The sequence below is a fragment of the Oncorhynchus keta genome, chromosome 6 (assembly GCF_023373465.1).
Source record: "Oncorhynchus keta strain PuntledgeMale-10-30-2019 chromosome 6, Oket_V2, whole genome shotgun sequence".
NCBI lineage: Eukaryota > Metazoa > Chordata > Actinopteri > Salmoniformes > Salmonidae > Oncorhynchus > Oncorhynchus keta.
Window position 1 is genome coordinate 16,703,126 of NC_068426.1, and position 18,116 is coordinate 16,721,241.

The window sequence follows — 18,116 nt, forward strand, 5'->3', positions numbered from 1 at the left end:
GATGCATCGGTACCACCTGCCGGATGGGAGCATGGAGAACAGTCTATGTATTAGGTGACTGGAATCTTTGGTAATTCTTTGGACCTTTCTCACAACCCCTTGGGTTGTGCCATGGCGGAGATCTTTGTGGGCTATACTCAGCCTTGTCTCAGGATGGTAAGTTGGTGGTTGAAGATATCCCTCTAGTGGTGTGGGGGCTGTGCTTTGGCAAAGTGGGTGGGGTTATATCCTTCCTGTTTGGCCCTGTCCGGGGGTGTCCTCGGATGGGGCCACAGTGTCTCCTGACCCCTCCTGTCTCAGCCTCCAGTATTTATGCTGCAGTAGTTTATGTGTCGGGGGGCTAGGGTTAGTTTGTTATATCTGGAGTACTTCTACTGTCCTATTCGGTGTCCTGTGTGAATCTAAGTGTGCGTTCTCTAATTCTCTCCTTCTCTCTTTCTTTCTCTCTCTCGGAGGACCTGAGCCCTAGGACCATGCCCCAGGACAACCTGACATGATGACTCCTTGCTGTCCCCAGTCCACCTGGCTGTGCTGCTGCTCCAGTTTCAACTGTTCTGCCTTATTATTATTTGACCATATTAGTCATTTATGAACATTTGAACATCTTGGCCATGTTCTGTTATAATCTCCACCCGGGACAGCCAGAAGAGGACTGGCCACCCCACATAGCCTGGTTCCTCTCTAGGTTTCTTCCTAGGTTTTGGCCTTTCTCGGGAGTTTTTCCTAGCCACCGTGCTTCTACACCTGCATTGCTTGCTGTTTGGGGTTTTAGGCTGGGTTTCTGTACAGCACTTTGAGATATCAGCTGATGTACGAAGGGCTATATAAATAAATTTGATTTGATTTATGTAAGTCCTGGATCGCTGAGAGCTCGCTTCCAGTGATGCGCTGGGCCATCCGAATCATCCTCTGTAGGGCCTTGCGTTCGAGGTCGGTGCAGTTGCCATTCCAGACGGTGATACAACAAGTCAGGATGCTCTCGATGGTGCAAAAGTAAAAGTTGTAAAAGTTCCTGAGGATCTGATGGGCCATGCCAAACCATTTCAGCCTCCTGAGGGAAATAGGTGCTGTAGAGCCTTCTTCACAACTGTGCTTGTGTGAGAGGACCATGTCCTCAGTGATGTGGACACTGAAGCTCTTGACCATCTCTACTGTGGCTCCGTCAATGTGGATAGTGGTGTGCAACCCTCCCCTGGTTTCTGTTGTCCACAATCAGCTCATTGATCTTGCTGACGTTGAAGGGAGAGGTTGTTGTCCTGGAACCACACTTCCAGGTCTCGGACCTCCTCCCTGTAGGTTGTCTCATCGTCATTGGTGAACAGGCCAACCACCATTGTGGCATCAACAAAACTTGATGATGGAGTTAGAATCGTGCGTGGCCACATAGACGTCGGTAAACAGAGAGTACAGGAGAATTGAGAACCAGCGTGGCAGAGGTGTTGCTGCCTATCCTCACCATCTTGGGTTGACCGGTCAGGAAGTCCAGCATCCAGTTGCAAAAGGAGGGGTTTAGTCCCAGGGACCCGAGCTTGGTGACAGGCTTGGAGGGCACTACGGTGTTGAGCTGTAGTGGATGAACAGAATTGTCACATAAGTATCCCGCTTGTCTACTGGTTAGAGCCTGTAAGTAAGCATTTCACTGTAATGTCTACACCTGTTGTATTCGGCGCACGTGACAAATAAACTTTGATTTGATTTGAGTGGGCATCGTCTTTAGATCTGTTGGGGTGGTATGCAAATTGAAGTGGCTCTACGGTGTCTGGGTTGATGGACTTGATGTGTGCCATGAGTGGTGCAGTCGCCTTCGGGGAAAATCACAAATCAGAATGCAAAGAGTGTGGCAGCTTCATGTGTGTATGAGCTTTTATGCAAAATGGGAATGAGAAAGTGTTAGTATTCTGGAGCCAGCGGAGTGAGTCTTCATACAGTGCATTCAGAAAGCATTCAGCCCACTTGACTTTTTCCACATTTTGTTACGTTATAGCATTATTCTAAAATGTATCAAATTGTTTGTTTTCCTCATCAATTTACACACAATACCCTAAAATGACAAAGGAAAAACAGTATTTTAGAATGTTTTGAAAACTGAAATATCACATTTAGATAAGTATTCAGACCCTTTACTCAGTACTTTGTTGAAGCACCTTTAGCAGCGATTACAGCCTCGAGTCTTCTTGGGAATGAAGCTACAAGCTTGGCACGCCTGTATTTGAGGAGTTTTTCCCATTCTTCCCTGCTGATCGTCTCAAGCTCTGTCAGGTTGGATGGGGAGTGTCGCTGCACAGCTATTTTCAGGTCTCTCCAGAGATGTTAGATCGGGTTCAAGTCTGGGCTCTGGCTGGGCCACTCAAGGCCACTCCTGTGCTGTCTTGGCTGTGTGCTTAGGGTTGTTGGAAGGTGAACCTTCACCCCAGTCTGGAGGTCCTGAGTGCTCTGGAACAGGTTGTCATCAATGATCTCTTTGTACTTTGCTCCGTTCATCTTTCCCTTGATCCTGACTAGTCTCCCAGTCCCTGCCGCTGAAAAACATACCCACAGCATGATGCTACCACCACCATGCTTCACCGTGGGGATGGTGTCAGGTTTCCTCCAGACGTGGCGCTTGGCCTTCAATCTTGGTTTCATCAGACCAGAGAATCTTGTTTCTCATTTTGTCCTTTAGGTGCCTTTTGGTTAACTCCAAGCGGGCTGTCATGTGCCTTTCACTGAGGAGTGGCTTCCATCTGGCCACTGTACCATAAATGCCTGATTGGTGGAGTGCTGCAGATATGGTTGTCCTTCTGGAAGGTTCTCCCATCTTCACAGAGGAACTCTGGAGCTCTGTCAGAGTGACCATCGGGGATCTTGGTCACCTCCCTGACCAAGGCCCTTCTCCCTTAATTGCTCAGTTTGGCCGTGCGGCAAGCTCTAGGAAGAGTCTTGGTGGTTCCAAACTTCTTCCATTTAAGAATGATGGAGGCCACTGTGTTCTTGGGGACTTTTAATGCTGCAGACATTTTTTTGGTACCCTTCCCTAGATCTGTGCCTGGACACAATCCTGTCTCAGAGCTCTTCGGACAATTCCTTTGACCTCATGGCTTGGTTTTTGCTCTGACATGCACTGTCAACTGTGGGACCTTATATTGACAGGTGTGTGCCTTACAAAATCATGTCCAATCAATTCAATTTACCACAGGTGGACTCCAATCAAGTTGTAGAAACATCTCAAGGATGATCAATGGAAACAAAATGCACCTGAGCTCAATTTCGAGTCTCATAGCAAAGGGTCTGAACACTTATGTAAATAAGGTATTTAAAAAGGGAGAAAAAAATGGACATTTGCAAAAATGTCTAAAAACCTATTTTCACTGTCATTAAGGGTTATTGTGTGTAGATTTATGAGGGAAAAAATATCTATTTAATCCATTTTAGAATAGGGATGTAATGTGACAAAATCTGAAAAAAAGTGAAGGTGTCTGAATACTTTCCGAATGCACTGTATGTGTGACGGTGGGAGTGGTGGGTTGTGCAATTAGCTTGTCTGGGAAAATTCAAGAGTGTTTACATGTGTATGTGGAGGAGGTGTTGGTGTGTGTGGGAGAGAGGTGGTAGTGGAGAGGACTGCTTAATTACCCATTTATAAAGATACCATGTTTTTGGGGGGTTGTCAGTAGGGCTGTGACGGTCACGAAATTTCGTCATACGGTCATACGATTGTCAAGCAAATAACTGTCGGTCTCACGATAATTGACCGCTAATTAAAATAAACACATTAAGCATCTCTTGGCTACCACACCACCTCTAATAAATCAAATATATTAATAAATGTAATATATCCTACACCTTCACAATAATAGGTATTCCTATATGCTTAATTTAGAGTTATTAATGTGACTTTAGTTGTTCTGCAAATGTTGGGCTATCCATATGTTTTGATTTTTAATACATTGTAAAGCTGCATGATGAGACTCAAATTTGAAAAAGTTGAAAAGGCATGAGCTCTGCTTTGTGTTTTGAGCAGGCTGTACATACTCCAATAGTTTTGACAAGCACTTTTTAACCCGTAATCCTTATAAAAAAACATGAATTTTGCAGCCCAGAGTGTTGCTTTGTGCCCTTCTCCCGGAGTGTGCTGCGCAATCCGATGCGCTTCCCACTCACACGGCTCTCCGTCAAGTGATCGGGTCTTTCTCAAAGGCTACAAGTGAAGACAGACAGATCGGGGATGCAGCTGTGCGTGTCGTTATCCAATTCCGAGGAGCATATTGAAGATATTGGAAGAACTGTCCACTTGTACTTTTTGTCAGCCAACAAGATGAGTAGGCCTAACGAACAGCAAAAGCACTATCCCCATAGTACAAAACTGGACCTATTCTATTCTGTGCGATAAATAAATATTCCAAACATAGTCTGGGACAGTTGTGGGATGCAATACATCCCAAATTAATAATTTACAACCACTAGCATCAAAAAAACTTTTTTATGCAATGTCGCTTAACACAACAGATTTAGCGTAAAATATTGATAAACTATTCGGCTAGTTCTTCACATTATAACCACAGCAATGTGCACATGGTAGTAGGCTATAAGTGCAACATTTCCATTAGCGGAAAACACCATTATCAAAAGTGACTGCAAATGCAATTATGCATGTAATGCTCTACACCCCTTGCAAAGCAGATTAATGTGCTTCATTTTAAGATGTTATTTGGCCACTTTAGTTGTGATACAAACCTTATTAAAACATATAGGCCTCTGGGCTAGGCTACATGAGATGTTTTTTTAATTAAAAATAATTGACCATTATCATTCACCTGTATGGAAACAGGGGCAGTGGGAAAAAATACATGTCATCTATGCACTTAAATAGAGAAAGGAGGATACTTTTCCCCGTGGTTTATTTTCATGTCAGTCAGGTAGGCTATACAACTGTTGTAAATATAAGCAATGTGCTGAAATATTAGGAAAGTTGAGCAATAAATATAGTAGTCCTAGCCTATAGAAAGCTGATGGGATCCTCGTCTTTTTATTAGAGGCCATCACTCTGTTTTCTCATGCAATTGCATAGCCTAAAGAAATGTTGTGCTGAGTACCAGGCAGTTAGCAAGTTTGGTAGGCTACTAATGAAAGAAATATGCATATTTTTAACCTTTATTTAACTCATGACCAGCAGTAGCATCAGAGCTTGGAGAAGCCTAATTACTGTGACTAAACGGTCATGTGGAATTTGACTGCCTTCATGACTCGTGACCGCAGGTGTGGTGGTAATAAGGTCACCGCAACTGCCCTAGTTGTCATTCAGGGATCACTTGGCAGAACGTCAAGCCACACCACTGCAGCCAAACATCAACTGCCAGTGAAATATTATAGTGCTCAGGAGTTACGACACAACCAAACACACAATCACAGGACTAAATGTTCATGTTAAAAATATAGTGTACCATATGGTACGGTAGAGTAATGTACGGTATGGTACGGTAGAATAGTGTACGGTATGTACGGTATGGTATGGTAGAGTAGTGTACGGTATGGTACGGTAGAGTAGTGTAAGGTAGAGTACCATATGGTATGGTAGAGTAGCGTACGGTATGTACGGTAGGGTACGGTAGAGTACCATATGGTGTGGTAGAGTAGTGTACGGTATGGTACGGTAGAGTAGTGTACGGTATGTACGGTATGGTATGGTAGAGTAGTGTACGGTATGTACGGTAGGGTACGGTAGAGTAGGGTATTGTACGGTAGAGTAGTGCACGTATGTACGGTACGGTATGGTAGAGTAGGGTAGTGTACGATAGAGTAGGGTATGGTAGAGTAGGGTAGAGTAGAGCAGGATACGTTACAGTAGAGTAGGGTACGGTAGAGTAGGGTACTGTATGGTAGAGTAGGGTAGGGTGCGGAAGAGTAGGGTACGGTAGAGTAGGTTACGGTGCGGTAGAGTCGGGTACGATACGGTAGAGTAGGGTACGGTAGAGTAGGGTATGGTAAAGTAGGGTACGGTAGAGTAGGGTTTGGTAGGGTAGGGTACGGTGGGGTAGGGTACTGTATGGTACGGTAGTGTAGGGTACGGTACGATAGAGTAGTGTATGGTACGTTAGAGTAAAGTATGGTACAGTAGGGTAGGGTACGGTAGAGTAAAGTATAGTACAGTAGGGTACGGTTCAGTAGGGTACGGTACGGTACAGTAGGGTAGGGTACGGTAGAGTAAAGTACAGTACAGTAGGGTACGGTTCAGTAGGGTACGGTACAGTAGAGTACGGTACAGTAGGGTAGGGTACAGTACAGTAGGGTACGGTACAGTAGAATACGGTACAGTAGGGTAGGGTGGGGTACAGTAGGGTACGGTACAGTAAAGTACAGTAAAGTAGCGTGCGGTACAGTAGGGTACAGTGCAGTAGGGTACGGTACAGTAGGGTAGGGTATGGTAGGGTACGGTAGAGTAAAGTACAGGACAGTAGCGTGCGGTACAGTAGGGTACGGTACAGTAGGGTAGGGTACAGTAGGGTAGGGTACAGTAGGGTACGGAACAGTAGAGTACGATACAGTAGGGTACGGTACAGTACAGTACGGTAGGGTACGGTAGAGTAAAGTACAGTACAGTAGCGTGCGGTACAGTAGGGCACGGTACAATAGGGTAGGGTACAGTAGGGTAGGGTACAGTACAGTAGCGTGCGGTGCAGTAGGGTACGGAACAGTAGGGTACAGTACAGTAGGGTACGGTACACTAGGGTACGGTACGGTAGAGTAAAGTACAGTACAGTAGCGTGCAGTGCAGTAGGGTACGGTACAGTAGGGTACGGTACAGTAGCGTAGGGGAATGCAGCAGCAATGCTGGCCTGTTGGCTCCAACATCTGGCCAGCTTGGGTCTCTGCTCTCCAGCCTCTCTCCAAGGTCAGGGCATCGGCGTACAGCTCTCACACATTCCCATTGGAAAAATAACTGACTGGCGACAAACTGTCAACAGCATGCTGCAAACATGCACCTTTGTGTCAGTTTACCTTCCTCTGTCTTTGTATCAGTCGTACGTAAACAATACACACAGAAAGACACATGCACTCTCTCTGGTTCACTTATCAGGATGATGCAACTTTCATTGCTTGAACACATGGGAAGAGTGTTGCTTGAACACATGGCATAGGACTATGTTGACAGCTCCTGCAATGACCCAACATACTCGAGAACAATATAATAGGGATTTTATCTAACACTTTTAGAAAGTCTATCTTGCTGTGTTAAAAGTTTTTAAGCATTCCGAAAGTATTCTTCAAAGGAAATTCATTGAACTCTGATTGTATTCTGTCTTGTGGTTCGATGTTCCAGAATTCTATCATCATTGATTCTATTTGAGAGTTCCGATCTGTTCAGAGGATTCCGTCTGGGAGAATTCTATCTGGAACTAGAGTGAGAGGGTTCGGTCTGAGAAGGCTCTATCCACTGAGTATACTCTATACACAGTTCTGTCATCACGGTATCTGTCAGAGAAAAATTCTGTCTGGAAAAGTTTGGTTTCGAAGGGTTCTGTTTTAGAAGGTTCTGCCTGGAAGGGTTCCGCTTGAGGGTTTAAGGAAATGTGATCTACTATTGGGTTCATGTCTTCTTAGAGCATTGTATAAGCAAGAGTCTTGCATAGGACAAGGCAAAACAAAACAAAGTGAGATTTTGCATTATGAAGATATCCTCCACTGAAAAGAGTGAAGTTCCTGTCCTTGCTTGCCCAATCATCCATTTGTAATATGTCATCTGGCCAAAACCAGATAGAGCATGTTTTTTCTGGAGTGATGTTTCATTTTGACTGTGTGCTGTAAAACAGTGGAGGCTGTTGAGGGGAGGACGGCTCATAATAATGGCTGGAACGGAGGGAATGGCATCAAACACATGGAAATCATGTATGTGATGTATTTGATACCGTTCCACTGATTCCGCTCCAGCAATTACCACGAGCCCATCCTCCCCAATTAAGGTGCCACCAACCTCCAGTGCTGTACAAGAATTTGTTACTGGCTTACAATATCAACGATAAGTCATCATCATTAAAACCTTTTCTTTAGTTGATCTGTCAAGTGTTTTTCCAAGTAACCAATGATTCTTTCTTCCTAAAACTAAAATAGACCCGTTTCTCTTTCTGAACTAGCAATCATGTACTTGGACTTAAAATCAGCATAGAAATAGAACACTATTCATGCAACTGATGCATTTCTCTATTCATCCCACCACTGATCTCTAAACAGGACTATCTCCATCTGTCAGTTGAATTTAGGTTGAGGATTTGATGATGCCAGCTTAAAGAAGATATGCCTTCCATTTCTTTTTAAGGGTTTTTCTCAAAGATGACAAAGTCACCATCAAGAGGAATCCCTTGTGAAAATGTCAAAAATAAGTTGAAAAAAAATACTCAGCATACTCCCTTCCTGCAAAATAGTTTTCTTCGCATTCTACACTATAATGTGTGAATGGAAATACACCTGCTATAAAATAAAACAGCCTTCTTTATCTATCTGAAAGGGACTGCTTGTCCTCCCTTTATTTATCTGCACTAGTCTGCAGCATATATTTCCTTTTATAGAGACAGAGAAGAGAAAAAAGTAAAGGCAGTAGCACTGATCAAACACACCAGGCCCATAGATAGGCCCATAGATAGGCCCATAGATAGGCCCATAGCAGTGCATTTAGCCAACTGCTATGGTTAAATAACTGGCCTTATATCACTTCTGCAACATCACTCTAAATTACAATCAACACTGCATGCATTCAATCTCAACATGGAAGGCAACTATCTGTTCTTTCGCCGGTCCGCCCTATCCCCACATTGAAATAACTTGTCAAGTATCTTCTCGCCTTTGATAGTGCCAATGACGAGATCATCACATCCCACCTGATTCATCACACAACAAGTCTGCTCTCTCACCAATACACACACTCAAACTTCCTGTCGTCTTCACAACTTCTCAAGACTAGTTCGGTATCATGCATTTTTTTTTTTACACATTGCTCTGTTATACAGTATACACTTCACACAACACTGTTATCATTATGTGCCGAACACAACGCACACTGCAGTCATGTCACAAAAGTCAAGTCAGTCCGATCACTTGAGGAACTGATAAACTGTGAAATAAGTATGTTTGTATGCAGTAGCAAACAAATGCATCTCGTTCCAAACATAGACATCAAGTAGCTCGTTAGTTAGGCTGAGGGAGCATTCCATGTATAATTCAGCCACAGCACTTCAAAGTAAGCTTGAATAAATCAACATCTCTGATGCAGTCCGGTAAGCCTACTGTATGTCCCTCCTATCTAAGTAGAGGGGACTCTTGCATTTAGGACCCAATTCCTTACCTAAAAAGGTACATAATAAATCCTTTATTACTCAGTATGCATGTTTAACTAAGACCTTAGGGCATTGATTAAATCAGGTTGCACAAACATCACAGGCTAGTATCTATCTGCAATCTGAGCCAGAGGCTGCTGTCTAGGCTGGTGTTTTTCATTTCTCCAAACATCAGGCACACTGGCCTATGTGAACTTCTCAGTGTTTGAATTTGCCAAATAGTTGCCTATCGGAGTAGCCTACATTGCCTTGCCTGGCTACCAAAACTCCTTGCTGCCCCCAAGCTATGCCACGCTCACGGACGTTAGTTTCTTCTCCACAATAAGCCTGGATCTGAGTACCTCCCCGACAATTTCCAGAATGGAAATACATTCTAGACTGTCTGATTGGTCCCAGAAACCGATAGGTTGGGCCAGAGCCAGAACATACGTGGGTAAAGAGGCGTTTAGAAAATTAGTCTTTGGTTTGCTACTCTGATTGGTTAGAGATTATCCAAATTGCTGGTGACTGTTTTGTACGACACCTCTCATTTTGACATCACCCCAAATTACTTAAGTGATCCGTCTCAAACTGAAGTATGTAGCGAACGAAAGAGCAGCGTTAGAATTCAGTTTGAATCGCGAGGCAAAACATTGCCCACCAAGACCATGCAATGACATAAGTACAGACACCCACAAAGCGAATATAAATACACAGAAACACAAACCAACTCATATACCTTGTGACAGAAACTTCCTCATGAGTTAGACTCTGGGTCTGCAAAAGGAAGACTCTCAGTTCCTCATTTGGAAACTCAGTGTGTGTGTGTGTGTGTGTGTGTGTGTGTGTGTGTGTGTGTGTGTGTGTGTGTGTGTGTGTGTGTGTGTGTGTGTGTGTGTGTGTGTGTGTGTGTGTGTGTGTGTGTGTGTGTGTGTGTGTGTGTGTGTGTGTGTGTGTGTGAGTAAATTCAGGAGCTGACAGGGTTGACCCAGACACAACAGACAGTTTTGTTTTGGCACGTTGAGCACTAAATTCACATAAACACTAACTCCATCAATGAGGCGCTAACTCCATCAATGAGGCGCTAACTCCATCAATGAGGTGCTAACTCCATCAATGAGGTGCTAAATCCATCAATGAGGTGCTAAATCCATCAATGAGGTGCTAACTCCATCAATGAGGCGCTAACTCCATCAATGAGGCGCTAACTCCATCAATGAGGCGCTAACTCCATCAATGAGGTGCTAACTCCATCAATGAGGTGCTAACTCCATAAATGAGGCGCTAACTCCATCAATGAGGTGCTAACTCCATCAATGAGGTGCTAACTCCATCAATGAGGTGCTAACTCCATCAATGAGGCGCTAACTCCATCAATGAGGTGCTAAATCCATCAATGAGGTGCTAAATCCATCAATGAGGCGCTAAATCCATCAATGAGGTGCTAAATCCATCAATGAGGTGCTAAATCCATCAATGAGGCGCTAAATCCATCAATGAGGTGCTAAATCCATCAATGAGGTGCTAAATCCATGAGGTGCTAAATCCATCAATGAGGTGCTAAATCCATCAATGAGGTTCTAAATCCATCAATGATGTGCTAAATCCATCAATGAGGCGCTAAATCCATCAATGAGGTTCTAAATCCATCAATGAGGTGCTAAATCCATCAATGAGGCGCTAAATCCATCAATGAGGTGCTAAATCCATCAATGAGGTGCTAAATCCATCAATGAGGCGCTAACTCCATCAAACAAATGTTTACCTTTATTTAACTAGGCAAGTCAGTTAAGAACAAATTCTTACTTTAAATGACGGCCTAGGAACAGTGGGTTAACTGCCTTGTTCAGTGGCAGAACAACAGATTTTTACCTTGTCAGCTCAGGGATTCGATCTTGCAACCTTTCGGTTTCTAGTCCAACGCTCAAACCACTAGGCTACCTGCCAATGAGGCACTAACGCCATCAATGGGCCACTAACTCCATCAATGAGGCACGAAATCCATCAATGAGGCACTAACACCACATGAGGCACTAACTCCATCAATGAGGCACTAACACCATCAATGAGGCACTAACACCATCAATGAGGCACTAACACCACATGAGGCACTAACTCCATCAATGAGGCACGAACTCCATCAATGAGGCACTAACACCACATGAGGCACTAACACCATCAATGAGGCACTAACTCCATCAATGAGGCACGAACTCCATCAATGAGGCACTAACTCCACATGAGGCACTAACTCCGTCAATGAGGCACTAACACCATCGATGAGGCACTAACTCCACGAGGCACTAACTCCATCAATGAGGCACTAACACCATAAATGAGGCACTATCTCCATCAATGAGGCACTAACAGCACATGAGGCACTAACTCCATCAACGAGGCACTAACACCACATGAGGTACTAACTCCATTAATGAGGCACTAACTCCACCAATGAGGCACTAACTCCATCAATGAGGCACTAACAGCACATGAGGCACTCATTCCATCAACGAGGCACTAACACCACATGAGGCACTAACTCCATCAATGAGGCACTAACTCCATTAATGAGGCACTAACTCCACATGAGGCACTAACTCCATCAATGAGGCACTAACCCCATTAATGAGGCACCCCATATGATTAATGGACCTTTAGAATCGCTGTCATAACCCCACATTACTGACACAGACATTCACAGTAGACTTGACATATTAAGCTCACTTTAGTCTCCAGGAAAAAAAGAAAAGTACAGCCTAGACCAAGCCAGGGCTCTACCGTGCAATCATTTTAATCGCATATGCGCCTAAATATATTTTACTGTGCAACCTGGAATTGTAATTTAGAATATAAAATTGAAAAATTAGCCAGACAATAATTGTTGTAATGGTTTTACTTCACTGTACCGAATCCCCTGAGCGCAATAGAGAATACACTGAGCTCATGTTCATGACCATCATGCTAGCACCATTACTACAAAGAAAACAGCTTGTTACCTCAAATATTTTTCATTTTGCGCCTACATTTCATTGTGTGCTCCTACATTTTTCAATTTAGGCTCCCTGTTCCCTGTAAAAAAAAAAAGGTCAGTATGTGGATCTGTTATCTGCCTCTACACCACCATCAATAATTCCACCACCTGTACAGCCGGCTATTATATACACGACAGTGTGGGAAATCAGCAGCATCATCATTTCATATGACAAATGAATGCTTAATTCAGCTCACCCAAAATATGCAGGCTATCTACATGGATTAAAAAATACATGTGGGCTATGGATCATGTATGCCTGTAGCCTAGGCCTGCTATGTGTTCAACCACATGAATAGCCAATAATCTCAAACCCTCATGTGATATTTGGCCCCTTGAGAGAAAAAAATATACTTACGAATTGTATATTATATTTATTTACATAAATTGGGATATTACAATTATATCCAACATAAATTAAACGAATGTGTATGTCCAATCAAAATCTCGTATAAGAGTGAAATGCGTCCATACACCCGTTCTAGAGGCTATGGAGACGGTGAATCTTTTGTCTTGGGTTGCCGTAGACAAAATAGCCTCTCAGTGAACATGCTCCAAAAATGACATTTCATATTCATTGGGTAATGTTCTATTATTCATCTCCCCATTCGCTGATCATTTTCTTCACCTAGTCAGGCTACTCACCATCTAAATGTAGGTTAATGTAAAGTCGCTCTATCGCCCTGACTGAGATGCGCTTATTATTTCATTCATGCATGCATATGGTCTCATCCAGAGAGCGATAGAGAAGCAGGCGACCAAGACGAGCCGTTGCCACCGCACTGCCAGCGCAATTCTAGAGGACGTGAATACTATAGCACATTTTAACACATTGAGCTCAGCTATTCTACGAAGACAATATGGTAAGAAAGAAAATGCAACACTGTGTATCTATTGCACTGTTAATAAAACAGAGCAGTTGGTGAAAACATGCAAATTGACCATAGTAATAAGGAAATGTAGTGCGCACCACGCTCAATTGTAACAATGTTGGATACTTTGTAGTATCATGCGCCTATTTGTTGAACCAGCTGAGAGGCCAGCAAGGTCTCAAGAGCAGAGAGCGTTTCGGAAACCAACCTGCCTGTGTTGTATCAGTAAGATCATAGCTCAATCCAGGGTAGTCTCTCAGCTTCCTCCCGCTAAGATTCAACGTTCCTGAGCACACGGAATCCTCCAGAGCGCGGTCTAAACTCCGGGTCGTGTGGAGATGATGCTGATGCTGGTTGATCCCTGGATTCCAGTGAGGTCCGTTGGATAAGTGATGGTTTGAAAGAGCCGGTACAGCTCCCACACCTCCCTGACTCGACGCCATTTTCACAAGAGGAATTACAATAATAAAAGTGGCCGTTTCTACACCCATGCGCAAAAGGCACACACTCCACCAGGGACGTTAGGGGAAGGGCTTCTGAGAGGGCGTGGGCGCGGAGGGGACATTTGGTATAGAGAGGTGCACGCATTTTCTTATCAGAGAGAAGTATTCACATCTGTGCAATTAAAGTGAGTTACAGACCTGTATGAAATGTTTAAATTGTAGGACCTGGAACCCCCCCAGGTAATTTTCTAAAATGTCATACAGGTCTGTTATAACTCCGCGTAAAAACAGGTAATGGCACAGATGTGATTACAGATGGGAAAACGGCTAACTTCCTGCAATTTCTATAGATTTTGCAATGGGCCAAAGAGAAGAACGTGCTGTTTTAAAGATAATCACATGCCATTTTACAAATGTTGTCAGGAGGCTGAGAAAAAACGTTGAATTTCTAAAGCTAATTTCCTGCTATTCTACACATTTTTCCATGAGGCTGAGAGAAAATATAGCCATTTTAAAGATAATTTCCTGTAATAACCCCCCCCCATTTGACTCATAAGTATCATAAGTAGGCATCTTGGACTGATATGGACCTACATCACAGGCTACATACATCAACAGACCTCAGTAAACTGATTTCTGTCACTTTCGTCTGTGGTGCAGGCCTGCGTCTGTAGGCCTGCTATTAAAACTCCATCCTGCTGAGATCTCAGGAGATCTCATCCATTATTGTCATATTGTATTGAATAGTGCAGACATAAATGCCACTTTAATGTTGGATCCCATTAGCTCCCCTTAATAAGGTATTTTTGTTTTTAATTTTTAATAAATGTGCAAACATTTCTAAAAAACTGTTTTTGCTTTGTCATTATTGGGTATTGTGTGTAGATTGATGAGGAAAACAATTAATTTAATACATTTTTGAATAAGGCTGTAACGTAGCAAAATGTGGAAAAGGTCAAGTGGTCTGAATGCACTGTACAGGGAGTATCAGTACCAGATCAATGTGCAGGGGTAAGACATATTTGAGGTATATATGTACATGAAGGCAGGGTAAAGTGACTAGGCATCAGGATAGAAAATAAAAGGAGTAAAATTAAGAACAGTGCCTACCCACTACACCTCTGCTGCGCCTCATCCATGTCCCTCTCCCTCCATCCCCAGGGCGAGCCCCCCAGTGAGTGGAGGACGGCAGACTTCCGGATGTTCCGTGGGGGCTCCATCTGGAGGCCGCCCCTCCTAAACCCCTACCTCCATGGAGATGAGGAGGCGGGGAGGAACATTTCTAAAAACCTGTTTTTGCTTTGTCATTATGGGGTATTGTGTGTAGATTGATGAGGAAAACATTTTATTTAATCCTTTTTAGAAGAAGGTTGTAGAGTAAAATAATGTGGAAAAAGGAAAGAGGTCTGAATACTTTTCGAATGCACTGTATGTGGACAGAAAATTACTGATTACAATGACAAAATGTAACAAAGGGTCATTGTTTTTTTACCCTAAAGAAGTCGGGCAGTTTGGAAAACGCAAACAGTCCTTCAGAGGTGCACTTGATCAACCTTACAGAGGTCCCCCAGGAGCTTTAAGGACGGCAGACACAGCATGCTTTGCTTAATGCATTATCACAGCACTTTCGTAATGCATAAGATTCTCATAGATGACATGAATGGCTTTCATTCCCTCTGAGGGTATGGGGTTTACAGTATGTGTATCGTAAACATAGGATTTGCACAGCAGTTAACACAGCACTTCAGGAACTTATGCAAAACAAATTCATAACCCTTTATCATTCCTTTTTTTTAAAATAAAATAATTCCTCAGCAATCTACAAAAAATACCATATGAATACAGGTTTTTTTTACATTTTTGCAAATGTATTAAAAACAAAAAACAGAAATACATTATTTACATAAGTGTTCAGACCCTTCGCTATGAGACTCGAAATTGAGCTCAGGTGCATCCTGTTTCCATTGATCATCCTTGAGATGTTACAACTTGATTGGAGTACTCCTGTGGTAAATTCAATTGATTGGACATGATTTGGAAAGTCACACCTGTCGAAATAAGGTGCCACAGTTGACAGTGCATGTCAGAGCAAAAAACCAAGCCATGAAGTCGAAGGAATTGTCCATAGAGCTCCGAGACATGATTGTGTTGAGGCACAGATCTGGGGAAAGGTACCAAAACTTCTACAGCATTGAAAGTCCCCAAGAACATAGTGGCCTGCATCATTCTTAAATGGAACAACTTGGAACCACCATTTGGAACCACCAAGACTCTTCCTAGAGCTGGCCGCCATTCCAAACTGAGCAATCAGGGGAGAAGGGCCTTGGTTAGGGAGGTGACCAAGAACCCAGTGGTCACTCTGATAGAGCTCCAGAGTTCCTTTGTGGAGATGGGAGAACCTTCCAGAAGGACAACCATCTCTGCAGCACTCCACCAATTAGGCCTTAATGGTAGAGTTGCCAGACGGAAGCCACTCCTCAGTAAAAGGTACATGACAGCCCGATTTGAGTTTTGCAAAAGCCACCTAAGTACAGAGAGATCCTTGATGAAAACCTGCTCCAGAGCGCTCAAGACCTCAGACTGGGGAGAATGTTTACCTTCCAACAGGACAACGACCCTAACCACACAGCCAAGAAAATGCAGGAGTGGCTTCGAGACAAGTCTCTGAATGTCCTTGAGTGGCCCAGCCAGAGCCCGGACTTTAACCCGATAGAACATCTCTGGAGAGACCTTCAAAATAGCTGTGCAGCAATGCTCCCCATCCAACCTAACAGAGCTTGAGAGGATCTGCAGAGAATGGGAGAAACTCCCCAAATGCAGGTGTGCCAAGCTTGTAGCGTCATACCCAAGAAGACTCAAGGCTGTAATCACAACCAAAGGTGCTTCAACAAAGTACTGAGTAAAGGGTCTGAATACTTACAGTACCAGTCAAAAGTTTAGACACACCTACTCATTTAAGGTTTTGTCTTTATTTTTACTACTTTCTACATTGTAAAATAATAGTGATGACATCAAAACTATGAAATAACACATATGGAATCATGTAGTAACCAAAAAAGTGTTCATCAAATCAGAATATATTTTAGATTCTTCAAAGTAGCTTCCCTTTGACTTAATGACAGCTTTGCACACTCTTGGCATTCTCTCAACCAGACCAACAGTCTTGAAGGAGTTCCCACATATGCAGAGCACTTGTTGGCTGCTTTTCCTTCACTCTGCGGTCCAACTCATCCTAAACCATCTCAATTGGGTTGAGGTCGGGTGATTGTGGAGGCCAGGTCATCTGATGCAGCACTCCATCACTCTCCTTGGTCAAATAGCTCTTACACAGCCTGGAGGTGTGTTTTTGGTCAGTGTCTTGTTGAAAAACAAATTATAGTCCTACTAAGCACAAACCAGATGGGATGGCGAATCACTGCAGAATGCTGTGGTAGCCATTCTGGTTAAGTGTGCTGTCAATCCTAAATAAATCACTGTCAGTTTCACCAGCAAAGCTCCCCCACACCATCACACCTCCTCCTCCTCCATGCTTCATGGTAGAAACCACACATGCGGAGATCATCCGTTCACCTACTCTACGTCTCACACAGACATTGCGGCTGGAACCAAAAATCTCGAATTTGGACTCATCAGTCCGAAGGACAGATTTCCACTGGTTTAATGTCCATTGCTCGTGTTTCTTCTTCTTATTGGTGTCCTTTAGTAGTTGTTTCTTTGCAGCAATTCGAACACGAAGGCCTGATTCACACAGTCTCCTCTGAACAGTTGATGTTGAGATGTGTATGTTACTTGAACTCTGTGAAGCATTTATTTGCGTCGCAATCTGAGGTGCAGTTAACTCTAATGAACTTATCCTCATGAGAGCCAGTTTCATTGTAGGGCTTGATGGTTTTTGCGACTTCACTTGAAGAAACTTTCAAAGTTCTTGACATTTTCCGGATTGACTGACTTTCATGTCCTAAAGTAATGATGGACTATCATTTCTCTTTGCTTATTTGAGCTGTTCTTGCCATAATATGGACTTGGTCTTTTACCAAATAGGGCTATCTTCTGTATACCACCCTTACCTTGTCACAACACAACTGATTGACTTAAACACATTAAGAAGAATAGAAATTCCACAAATTAACTGTTAACAAGGCACACCTGTTAATTGAAATGTATTCCAGGTGACTACATCATGAAGCTGGTTGAGAGAATGCCAAGAGTGTGCAATGCTGTAATCAAGGCAAAGGGTGGCTACTTTAAAGAATGTCAAATATAAAATATATTTTGATTTGTTTAACACTTTTTTGGTTACTATATGATTCCATGTGTGTTATTTCATAGTTTTCATGACTTCAGTATTATTTTACAGTGTAGAAAATAGTCCAAATAAACAAAATAGCTGGAATGAGTAGGTGTGTCCAAACGTTTGACTGGTACTGTAACAAAACGTGGAGAAAGTCAATACTTTCCGTAGGCACTGTATCACTGCACTTACAGT

The 18,116-nt window shown here is 43.1% G+C and overlaps 1 protein-coding gene across 4 annotated transcripts in view; it reads right to left on the reverse strand.

Moving 5' to 3' along the window:
- The window catches only part of LOC118385071 (leucine-rich repeat and calponin homology domain-containing protein 2-like), an 88,147-nt gene extending 74,470 nt beyond the window's left edge, over window positions 1-13,677 (reverse strand). For all 4 annotated transcript variants that reach the window (XM_035771898.2, XM_035771897.2, XM_035771896.2 and 1 more), the window contains exon 1: window positions 13,396-13,677. In XM_035771898.2, the coding sequence (XP_035627791.1) occupies window positions 13,396-13,630 (235 nt within the window). In that variant the 5' untranslated portion in view covers window positions 13,631-13,677. The remainder of the gene's footprint in view (window positions 1-13,395) is intronic.
- Window positions 13,678-18,116: the final 4,439 nt, after the last annotated feature.